Source organism: Centroberyx gerrardi, chromosome 16, assembly GCF_048128805.1.
Source record: "Centroberyx gerrardi isolate f3 chromosome 16, fCenGer3.hap1.cur.20231027, whole genome shotgun sequence".
Taxonomy (NCBI): Eukaryota; Metazoa; Chordata; class Actinopteri; order Beryciformes; family Berycidae; genus Centroberyx; species Centroberyx gerrardi.
Window position 1 is genome coordinate 25,993,246 of NC_136012.1, and position 12,250 is coordinate 26,005,495.

General features: G+C 42.1%; 1 protein-coding gene and 1 long non-coding RNA gene across 2 annotated transcripts in view; one reads left to right on the forward strand and one right to left on the reverse strand.

Moving 5' to 3' along the window:
* arhgef37 (Rho guanine nucleotide exchange factor (GEF) 37) overlaps positions 1 to 6,165 on the forward strand; it is a 31,625-nt gene extending 25,460 nt beyond the window's left edge. The window contains exons 13-14 of the mRNA XM_071920241.2: positions 1,665 to 1,834; positions 5,947 to 6,165. Of these exons, the coding sequence (XP_071776342.2) occupies positions 1,665 to 1,834; positions 5,947 to 6,165 (389 nt within the window). The remainder of the gene's footprint in view (positions 1 to 1,664; positions 1,835 to 5,946) is intronic.
* A 4,268-nt stretch (positions 6,166 to 10,433) lies between these two features.
* LOC139927947 (uncharacterized) lies at positions 10,434 to 10,782 on the reverse strand. The gene is made up of 2 exons (XR_011785365.2): positions 10,677 to 10,782; positions 10,434 to 10,617 (listed from the first exon to the last, which is right to left on the reverse strand). It is a non-coding gene; the product is annotated as an uncharacterized LOC139927947 (long non-coding RNA).
* Between the last annotated feature and the right edge of the window lie 1,468 nt (positions 10,783 to 12,250).

A 12,250-nucleotide genomic window follows, 5' to 3' on the forward strand; every position in this document is an offset into this window, starting at 1 on the left:
AACAGTGTGGGCGGAGCTTGGATTTTCTGTTGATGCAGTTTGAGTTTCTCTTTTCTTTGTCGCTGCTCATGCTAACTACCCAGTTCTTCTTCTTCTGTTAATTCCAAACAAACCGCCGTTGCTACAGACGGAAATGTAAAACGCCTCACTTATTGTGCAGCAGAGAATTTTTCCCAGGAAAGATATACCCAGTGAGTAGCAAATGTAAATGTTTTGTGAACTGGATATAGGTTGTTTATTCTTTATTCCAAACAAACTGTAAACGTGAAACTCATCTCTTCATGTGTGTATGTGGCTAAAGTTGAGACATGTTGACCTCCAAAACACTCCGCCTCCAAAACACAAGGTGCATAGTAGGGCTGGGCAATATATCGATATTATATCAATATCGTGATATGAGACTAGATATCGTCTTAGATTTTGGATATCGTAATATTGTGATATGGCATAAGTGTTGTCTTTTTCTGGTTTTAAAGGCTGCATTACAGTACAGTGATGTAATTTTCTGAACTTACCAGACTGTTCTAGCTGTTCTATTATTTGCCTTTACCCACTTAGTCATTATATCCACATTACTGATGATTATTTATCAAAAATCTCATTGTGTAAATATTTTGTGAAAGCACCAATAGTCATCCCTACAATATTGTTGCAATATCGATATCGAGGTATTAGGTCAAAAATATCATGATATTTGATTTTGTCCATATCGCCCAGCCCTAGTGCATAGTTTGGAGGAGACCAATAACTGAAAATAACTGGAAAAATAGGCACTGGCGCATTCAGAAATGCGTTCTGTGTGATAACCGCCTTACAGTTGAGAGGAAGAGTTGGTAGCCATCATCATCAAGTGGGGATCACAGACAATAAAAGGTCGATCCAGGGGGTAAAAACTGATGACCTACTGGTTAGAATGAATATGAGTTATATCTGATGGAAATACATTAAGAACAAGTTATCCTCTGGTTACTTTCCTAGACGGTTAACAGATTTAACAGAGGTTTATGTTAATGAGGGGAGAAAGAACCCAGAACTCAGTGGTTAACGATGTGATTTATATCAGAGGCAGGAGGGAAAGAAGAGAGAGGCAGACAAGAGGAGATAAACCGCTTGTCAGTGATCAGGAGGAGAGACAGACGCTGCTGATTCCTCAGAAGGAAATCCTCTGGTGCCAGTGCAGCTTTTCTGAAGTGCAGCTCATGGGAGCCGCCTGTTGGTTAATTACCGGTATTACAAAAACAAGCAAAGTGCAGGCAAATTTTGGTTGGTAAATTCTACTCAACCAGCCACTTTGGCAGCCTCCAAACCAGAACCCTGGGTTGGAGGCTGTATTCTATTCTCAAAATTTAGTTACTGGGAAAGTAGTTTTGCTGAATGTTGTGATACATCAGCTATTGTGGTCAGTGGACATAAAAAGTGAGTTTGTCGCCCTTTAAAAAGGTAGATTCCTGACCTTTAAGAGGTTAGATCCCTATTTTTTTTAATAACCATTGAAATTCATGTTGTTACAGTGTGTTAAGGTGTTACTGACTGAATGATGCAAAAGAAAATCATAAAAAATAATCATATTTGTACAAATTTTATTGTCGAGGGTGTAAAATGTATATCGTTACATCTTACTCTCAACACTCACCACACTTGCACTCTCTGTATGTGGCATCCAGGCAGAAGAGGCTACGCTCCGTCCTCCAAGCTGATTCGCTATCACCAGCCAACGGAGGACCCGCCCCCTTCGCCCCACCTGACCCTGCCAGAGGGCGGGGCCGGGGTCAGAAGACACTCCTACACCCCGGGGAGCCAGCCAATGACGGCCATGAGACTGCCCTGCCTCCAGGTGACTGACAGAGTTATACAGGGGGGAATGTGGGTGCACTTGTTTAACGGTTCCTGCGTGGTCAGGCGGTGAAGGACCGGCTGGGTGGAGTTTGCGTTTGGCAGCAGGTTTCTGACCTTCAATCAGCAGCGAACACCAGCCAACAGCCAAAACAGAATCTGACCCAAAAAAATAATTGCAATTCAGAGGCCAACTGTATCCAAACTCCATGTACGTTTCCTCATTTCTTGAGTTGTTAAAATTTGTTTTTTTCCGAAATACCTCATAAGAAAACCATGTAGATATTCACCATTGTTGTTGTTGTTTATTTGTTTATTTTTCTTGCCTAGTTGCACTAAATTGCATAAAGGCAAAACTATGGCAAATAATTGAATAAAACACGAGGCTGAACACTCTTCATTCACATTCAAATCATCCAATCATGTAGGTTGTTTTTGAGTTTTTAGGACATTATTAAGAATAATACATGATATGAAATTCATTTTTACACCACAGGTTCCCCCTATAGAATAGATGACCTGATTAGATTCTGCATAAATTAACATATTAATGAGGAAAAACAGATTTCCTTAAAACTACTATAACTCCTTAATGAACTCCTTTTTAAGATGCGGAGTTCATATTAATACCATGCATGTGTTAGGTGAAGACAAGTATGTTGACATAGGAATAATTGCTAATTGTGCATCAATTAGTGTGACTCATTAGCATAAGTGGTTATGTTTAATATATCATGGTGATTATGGCGGGACATTAGGCAGCTTAATTGCCTCTTGTTTACAAAAACGTAAGACTTGCTAATTTGAATAGGAATATACCAGAGTTACACTGGATGTGATGCTGTTCAGGTTCCTGAGTGTGTGTGTGTGTGTGTGTGTGTGTGTGTGTGTGTGTGTGTGTGTGTTAATTTTCTAAATTAAACGTTACAGGTTCTCTGTGTGTCTGAGGAATGACTGATCGATGTGACAGCTTTCCGCTACACACACATCAATCAGACGCCTGGTCGTGAGTGTGTGTGTGTGTGAGTGTGTGTGTGTGTGTGTGTGTGTGTGAGTGAGTGTGTGTGTGTGAGTGTATGAGAGAGAGACAGGAAGCCCTTGAGCGTCTGTTGGTGTGTGAGTGTATTTATGTATATGCGTATATGTGTGAAAGAGGGCATTCTTGAATGTGTTCGAGAGAGATAGCCTGTGTGTGTATGTGTGTATGTAAGAGAGAGACTTAGTGTGTGTGTGTGTGTATGTGATAGAGAGAGATAGTGTATGTGTGTGTGCGTGTTTTAACGGAAAGGTCCATAATTAGCTGTTTAACCTTGTAGGCTGGGTTACTGTGTTAAGGGTCGAGCCTCGTTTCATCAGTTAATTTATGCGATGCAGCTCTCCAGGCTGTGATAGAGAGACAGAGAGAGAGACAGAGAGAGTGTGTGTGTGTGTGTGTGAGAGAGAGAGAGATAGTGTGTGTGTGTGAGAGTGAGTTGTGTGTGTGTGTGAGAGAGAGAGAGAGAGAGAGAGAAAGAAAGAGACAGCCTTTGAGTTTGATTTGCATTAGAAACGCATGTGTGAGAGAGGGGAGTGTCAATGCCCATAAATTTCTGATGGTTATATGTGTGTGTGTGTGTGTGTGTGTGTGTGTGTGTGGGCCTGTAATTGTGTGTGTTAAATAGAATGTGTGTGTGTGTGGGTGTGTGTACGTGAGAGAGTTGAAGACAGAGATTTACTGTGTTATGGTGTGTGTGTGTGAGAAAGGGGGGTTGCGTAGATGTGTGTGTGTGATGCATGTGCAAACCAGTGGATGTGTGTGTAGAGAGACATTTCTTGAGCATGTGTGAGAGATAGATTGTGTGTGTGTGTGTGTGTGTGTGTGTGTGTGTGTGTGATATGCCTGTAAAAGTGACTGATTGTTCCAGTGACCTTAAAGAGGCGTTTTTTCACCCCATCACCCATGACCCTGACTCTGCTCATATACACACACACACACACACACACACATACACACACACTCTCTCTCTCTCTCTCTCTCTCTCTCTCTCTCTCTCTCTCTCTCTCTCTCCTTCCACCCTCATTCCTCCGCCATTTAACCTATTTGTCACCCATCCTTTACCTTCAGTAACACCCATCTCTCATTCTCTCTCTTTCTTTCTTTCTTTCTTTCTTTCTTTCTTTCTCTCTCTCATATGTGAAATAGCTAATAGATTAATGTCAATATTAAGTATAGAAGAGTATACCATAGAGAGTATAGTATAATAGAAAATACAGTAAAATATATCAAATAAAAGAAAATGTAGCGGAGTATGCTGATGTGTAATATGCAAACAGGTTTAAGCAAACAGATTACTCACTCTCTCTCTCTCTCTCTCTCTCTCTCTCTCTCTCTCCCTCTTTCTCTCTCTCTCCCCTTCTTCCACCCTCATTCCTCCACCATTTATTTAACCTCTGTCACTCGCCCCTTCCATCCTTTACCTTCAGTAACACCCATCTCTCTCTCTCTCTCCCTCTCTCTCTCTCTTTCTCTCTCTCTCTCTCTCTCTCTCTCTCTCTCTTTCTTTCTCTCTCTCTCTCTCCCTCCCTCTCTCTCTCTCCCCTTCTTCCACCCTCATTCCTCCACCATTTATTTAACCTCTGCCATTCGCCCCTTCCATCCTTTACCTTCAGCAACACCCATCTCTCTCTCTCTCTCCCTCTCTCTCTCTCTCTCTCTCTCTCTCTCTCTCTCTCTCTCATACTTGTGGCTCCACCATATTGTCATGACCATATTCTACCACTAAGAGGTGCTGTTTAGCCGCTTCTCGACCATATCTCAGCTGCAGCTAACGTTCGCCCGGATCCAACAACGTGAATCACTCTTCAGCCGATAGCCATGACCGTTTTTTTTTTATTTTTTTATTTTTTTGTCATGTTTCTACTCAGCAAAATGCTAATTAAATGCTAATTGGTGAAGATCGTCGGGGCAGAGCCAGTGTCGCAGCAGAGAGGTGAGGTGAGGTGAGGAGGTTGTTAATGACGGCGAGCAGCAGGCTAAACCCAGCTATTAGCACTGCTGGGACTCTCTGTCATGTCAATACCCAACTGGGCTCATTAGGAGGCTGTCAGTCTGTGTGTGTGTGTGTGTGTGTGTGTGTGTGTGTGTTAGCATCGTGATGAGATGGGATTTGTCAGGACAAAACTAGTGGACGTGACCTTTTCAGAGTATGTTACAATGGTTTGCAGTTGTGTGTGTGTGTGTGTGTGTGTGTGTGTGTGTGTGTGTGTTCATGCCTGCATCTAGTCGTGTGTCATGTTCATATCATTTTCTACCCTTGGAGCTATAACAGGACCACAATTTTAACAATGTCTTGTAAACTGCTGTGTGTGTGTGTGTGTGTGTGTGTGTGTGTACACTACATGGAGGAGAAACCCCAGGTCTGAACACCATCTGAGTGCATCACAGCAGCAGAAATAAACCTAAAACAACAATATACTTTGGTGGCGGTTAATTTACCTAGTAGTATATACAGTATAAATGGAACATATCAAAATATTCATGTAAAAGTACTGTTACTCCGCTGGAATTTTAAATACTAAAATTCAAAATACTAAGGAAAATAATGGGAGGAGGGAAACCACTTGTAATGCAGAAAGTAAGAAAATTTATTCAAGCTTAACATCGCAAAAGTGCTGCTTGAGGAAGATTACTGACTGGAAACACATTGCCAAGTGTGCATTAAACCAGCGATAAGTGTTCCACAGCTTTCTAACGCAGTGTTTTTGCGATGTTAATATATTTGAGCATTTAATGTTAGTTAACGTAACGTTTCCTCCACATGGTTTCACAGGTTTCATGCAGATGCAGTTTATGATTAGCCAGTTTCTGAGATTTGTGCTTTGAAATGGATGTATTTTAAAATGTGGAATTATAATACTTCAGGCCAAACATAGTTAATTGAAATTAAAACTACTGACTTCACTAAATACTAAAAAAGTACAAGTAAGCTACACAAAAAAGCTCAATTACAGTAATGAGAGCAATATAAGTCTTCACTTCCACCCTTGTGTACAGTATGTAATCTAATGAATATATGTGGAAAACTGGTATATTGTATACAACTCACAATTCAAACCATCCCATCTCTCTCCCAGGTATTTGCGGGGTACGACTTCACGGCGAGGGGCAGCCATGAGGTTTCCCTGCGGGCCGGAGACCCGGTGCGGGTCCTGGAGCCGCACGACAAGAGAGGGAACCCCGAGTGGAGCCTGGTGGAGGCCCGGGGGGGGCAGAGGGGGTACGTCCCCTCCAACTACCTGGCCATCATGCCCATGACCCCCGTGACACCCAGCACCCACCAACCCTACCGCTAGGAGGCAAGGACGGAGGGAAGGAAGGGAAGGAGGGAGAGAGGAAGGACAGAGGGAGGGAGAATAACAGCAGCATATATCAACATATATAAATATAAATAGGCTTTGACCGATATGGGTTTTTGAAGGCCGATATTTTCGTATTGGAGCTGCCGACCGCCGATATTTTGTGCTGATATTCAATATCTTTAAATTTTTCAATTTTCAGGCCAAAACATTACAAGTATTCAGTGTTTTCACCAGAGTTTTATTCTTATCAGGGTGGAAAAGCCTCTGAAACAGCTCATGGGACACTAAAACTCTCCACTGAAACCCAGACTAATTCAATTCTGTTAGTGTTAGTAGTTCTTTAAGGCAGTGTGACCCATACCACCTATTCAGTGGGATATTCTGGGATACATTACTGCCTTTTAAAATGAAGAATTAATAACTGTACCTTCATCATATCGGTAGTGGACACCAATATCTGATATTTCATGAAAGCCCAGTATCGACCCAATATATCAGCAAACAGATATATCGGTCTAATCCTAATAGTGACCATTGGTTGTTGTGGTTTCCGATGCAAAACCTCATGTTATACAACGGCTTGTTTCAATCATGATATCTGACTGAAAACGCCTTAAAATCATGCTGTGATTCCCTGGTTGCTATGCAAATTCTCATGGTAACCAAGAAGCTAGTTTGCGATGTTTGTTGCTTTCTCCTTTTTTTTTTAAATCTTATTTATGTCCACTGCTTTGGAGAAAACCTTTCAGTCAGTACACATGCATTAGCAACCGTTGTATAAAAAGCCGTAATACCCTTGAAAGCGTTATTTACCGGGGTTATGGGCACTTGAGAGCTGCTGATGGGACTCTGCTGCGCCTCATGCCCATTATCACACTGAGGAACAGCCTCTCTGGTGTTGCTGCTGTGAGAACCCACGGTCGCTATGGTGATAGATGCTGCTGTTTCTCCCTCCTCCCTCCTTGGAATGACTGTCTGAGAGGCTTTAGCCACTAATTCTGTCCACAAAGACGTTACTGTACAACACGGAGACCTCCGCTTCTGCAAGGTCATGAAACAGTAGCGTGTATCTGCACAGTGACTATCAGTTATTATAGCTTTCAATGCGAAAATCACTCTTAAAGCAGACATTGAAACCCTACAATAACCCTGTTATAACCGATGGCCACTGCGTTAACAGTAGAAAGGCCAAAGTTGACTGCTGTTTTGAATTTTACAAAAAAAAATCAGCTTTCAAAATGTCCCTCCATGACTTTTCCTCGACCCACTTTTTGTACAAACCAGTGTTATTACATTTTTAAAACCACACAAAGAAATAGTGGTTATAATTATATTCAGTTGAAGGCTTACCGGCCTTAAAACCTCCAAAATCCATTGGCCTTGTTAGTGTTAATATAGCCAATGTGATTCACTATTGATCCCGGATAAGGAGAAATGAGTCTTTTCTGCTGCCCCGCCTCCGCAGGACGGTCTCTAAGTAAAGTACTGTAAAGTTTTTGAGGCCAACGCCGCTCAGCAGCAGAGACTGATGGGAGAATAGTTTGGATCTGAAGTTTCAAGACGCTCTGCTCCTATCCCATGATCCTCTGCAGGAGAGGAGAACACTTGAATTGAAAGTGATAGACTGTCTTTCTGTGAGTGTGTGTGTGTGTCGGTGTGTTAGTGCGCATGCTGTGCAGAGTGCTACGCTGAGACGCAGAGAGAGCAAAAGTGTGTGTGTGCATCTGTTTGATAAGAAAATGGCTGACAGGTGTGTGTGTGTGTGTGTGTGTGTGTGTGTCAGAGAGTGTGTGTGTGTGTGTTGAGTCTGCTTCTTCTCACCTGGAGGCGGACGCACTGCTGTATCGGGACTGACAGTTACACCCCGAACTCATCATCTCAGAGTGTGTAATGTAATGTAAATGTAAAATGTCGGAGGTAAGGGAAAGAGACGAGAGGAAGAGGTGGAGAAGCGACAGAGTAGAAGGGAGAGAGAGAGAGAGAGAGGGGAATAAATAAAGAAAAATGGAGAGGAAAAAGGAAAAGAATAGTCAGCGAATCAGACGTTTGACAAAGCTTGACAGTTATCCTATTAGTCCTCTCTCTCTCTCTCTCTCTCTCTCTCTCTCTCTCTCTCTCTCTCTCTCTCTCTCTCTCTCTCTCTCTGTCTCTCTCTCTCTCTCTGCTCTTAAGCTGATTGAAATTCACTCTTCAGTACGTTTCCCTCTGCATCTGTTGAGACGATGTGCCGCTCCTGTGTCTTCCTTCACTCGGCTCCCATTAGACCAAGAGACTCGGGTTTCCCCCCTCCAGGTTCTGGGCTGAAAGGGTTTTAACTATTTTTTTTCAGTCTGGGAATTTTAAAACACGCTTCTATACTAGAAGGCAATCAGAGAGCGCAAACTTCCACCGAATGTTGAGAAATTCTCCAACTTGCCATTACACCCAAAGACGACATTCCTATCACTTAAATTTGAAGTTAAATTGATTTCTTGAGCCTGTAAACATACCGCTAGGATTTGAAATCAAGTCTCTATCTCCGTTAGTTTCACAGTTACAGCTAAAAATCAATAATCGTCTAATGGTGAAAATCTCAGATCCAGATCAACGCCAAAATCGAAACATTTGTTCCTTGACCCAAGGCCGATCTGTCCACCAAATTTCATGGAAATCCGTTCTAACTTTGATTAAATATCCTGCTGACAGACAGACAAACGGAGGCAAAAAACATAATCTCCTTTAGCAGAAGTGAAAATCATATTTTCTACCAACATCTTGTCTCACTACAGTCGTGTCTCGGCACGTTTGGACAGCAGTTACCAACTGTACCAGTTGCTTATGATGGACATGCAGCCATGTTGGAAGAGAGACAAAAGTTACAGATTTTTATGTTATCACTTCTTCCTCCTAGATTCAAAATTTCAAGATGCAACAGTTTTTCACCAAATCGACCAAGGATGCGAGGAATTTGTGTCAGTGTGTTCAGGACAGACACAAGACCTGATGTCACTTAATTTAATGTCAAAAATGAATACAGACTTTTTCTGTTTAATCAAATTTGATGGAATTTGGTGTCAGTGTAGATGGCTATGCATACTAAATTATAAATCTGTAATAACTCCCATCTTTCATACCTCTTTTGTTAGTCAAAGCTTTTCCAAAAATGCCCCAAAAATGTAAAAATTGACTTTTTTCAACCAGAAATACCCGAAGTAGGCACACCTACACCACATATTTTTCTTATTTGACTTGTTCTGAACTTGAATGTACCATTTATTTCATTCATCTCATTCTAGTTTTTACACTAGAGCTTTTTTCTTATTGTACCATTTTTTTACTCTGTGGTCACAAGATCTATTGAAGTGCTAAAAGTGTCAAAATAATGATCATTTCCCAGCGTTTCTCATATAATTCGAACATCCTATCACCTCAAAAGACAAAAGCCATTGTAGTTTTTTAGACTTTGTTTTCTTAGGGAGGAAGAGACGACATTACATTATCTCCCCTTTTTTGTCGTCGCTCTTCCAACATGGCGGCGTGTCCCTCGTGGCGGCTGGCAGTGACATTGCGCGCCCGGCCTCTGTTGTCACCGCAGCATGTTCTCGGTATAATTGAGTCCTTTCCTACTGGATTCTGCTGTTTCAGCTGTAGAGGATGTAAAGCAGAGACTGTGATACAGAGCCGCTCAGCTGGAGCCGAGCTGCTCTCATCGCTCTGAATGTCAGGACAGAGCAGAGCAGCAGGAGGGATGGAGAGGTGTGTGTGTGTGTGTGTGTGTGTGTGTGTGTGTGTGTGTGTGTGAGAGAGAGAGAGAGCACACCATGGTACTTCTATCCCTGTGAATACCAAATGTCCTCAAGGATAGGACGATGAAGTAGGACATTTTGGTCAGTCTTCTTCTACAAGAGACAAATTTGAGTTTAGGTTTAAAGGAGAAATCCACCCTAAAACACTTTAACACTGTTAAAAACAACTATTGCTGATGTATCTTGCATTCCTGGCTCCTTTTTAGTAGTTTGTCACGTCACCTCCAGATGTTTCCAGCAGCTACAGTGGAGTTTGATATGAGAAAATGTTTCAGGATGTAAAACATCAGCGGTAAACGTCAGGTTTTGGTGTCAGTCCCTCAGAATCAAAGAGCGAGGGCTTCTTTCTAGAGCCGCCATTTTTGCACCGAGAGACGTTCAACAATCATACAGGGAGAAATCCATCGTAGAAGAGGAGAGAGACCAGTTTCTCCACCCACAGGAGCAGGAGAGAGACCAGAATGCAATGCAGCCACATTTAGTTTTGAGTAAAGGGCGACTCTCACTTTTTCTTGACTGGAAAAGCTCTCACTCCCCTTTCGCTCTCCACACCTACAGTTAAAACCCACAGCTGCAAGCCATAACCCCGTTCTCTGAGGGTTGTCGAAAGGCATTCTGGGAAACGTAGGAAAAGTAGACGAGGCAGGCTGAGGGAAAGTGGCTTCACCAAAAAAAGTACACTTCATCACAAAACAACTCCTGGAATGTGTTGAGCATCACAGATCGATGAGATCTAGCAGTGGAAGAGGATCCAAAGATGTATTTTTGCATTCAAATCTTTCTTTTTGATTAGAGTTGGGATTAGTGGTTAGGGAATGAATGTGTGTGTGTGTGTGTGTGTGTGTGTGTGTGTGTGTGTGTGTGTGTGTGTGTGTGCACAGATGCTCAAAGGAAGCTGTGTTGCCTTTGACTGTTCCACCACTAGAGGGGGTAAGAGACCTAGGTTGGTTGCAGAGTGTGTTTGAGAGAGAGCCTATTTCATCACTATGTAACTGGAAACTGTGTGTGTGTGTGTGTGTGTGTGTGTGTGTGATGAGCGAATACCTTTGTCAGTATTGGTGCGTACCTACCGGAGCACAGCCAAGCCTGCAGATCATCCTGTACATACTGTTATCCTGTGATTTTACCCCTCTGTCATCCCAACATGTGCTGGTTTAACATGTTTAACCTGCTGTCCATCTGTTTTACAAGCTGTACAGCAGCTCTGTTGTAATTTATTGCTTTTTAACTGTATTTAGTTTTGTCGTTTTTTTTAACTTATTCGATGCCGCAGGGCTACGTGACCTGAGATGAGTCATGAAGTCTTTGAAGCGTTGCCAAAGATATGTTGAAACCACACACACAGACACATATAGAGATATATATATATATATATACACACATACACACACACACACACACGTGCAGCAGATGGGGAGTTTCTGCAGTGCAGCAGCAGTATCGGAGCAGAAATGAACTGACTGTGTGGCTTCAATAAAACTAAACCGAAACTTGTTCAGCGTCTTCATGTTGTTTCACACCACAAATCTTCCTATCAAACATTTTCACATTTAATAGATGCAGATATGACGGCCTGTACTAATGTTGAAATCACATGTAAATATAGCAGCTAAATGAAAGTTGAGGCTGCTATCTGCATCGTTTTGTGAAATCAGGATGAAAAACATCTTTCTGATATCAGATAACAGTTTCCAAACATGATTCTTTCGCCATAACATGTTAATATCATATTGTTGTCGTTTGGATGAGACTGCACACCTGATTTAAAGTCTTAGAGACAGCTGCAAAGAGACTAATGGAGCCAAGCCAGAGACAAGACAAAAAAAAAGAAGAAAACAAGTCCTGCACACTGCTTTAAATTGCAAAAATGACTTTATTCCAAGAAAACGAATACAACGTTTTGGCTAATTCACAGTATTCCAGTGATGTCACATGTATTTCCTATCAGTATGGTGCCATACAATATAAGCAGCTCATTGGCTGTGGCTGTCATTTGATTACAATCACCTGTTATTTTCGAACCAAGATGGCCGTGTGCCAATGGAACAGAATACTACGAATAAGACCTTCCTCAGGTATACAAAAAAAATGTCTTCAACCTGGAATTTATAGTGTGAGTGGTGAGTAGTGGTGAGTAAAATGGTGAGTAACTGAACATTTGAACGTTTGCATTGAGGTTGAACTTGGCCTCAATGCATGTCGCCATCTGTCTCATGTTTGTTGGCGTTTTGTAGTTTCACTTCTCACACTGTGGGAGACAGACAGGCAGGCTTGTGGCCGGAAGGTTGCCGGTT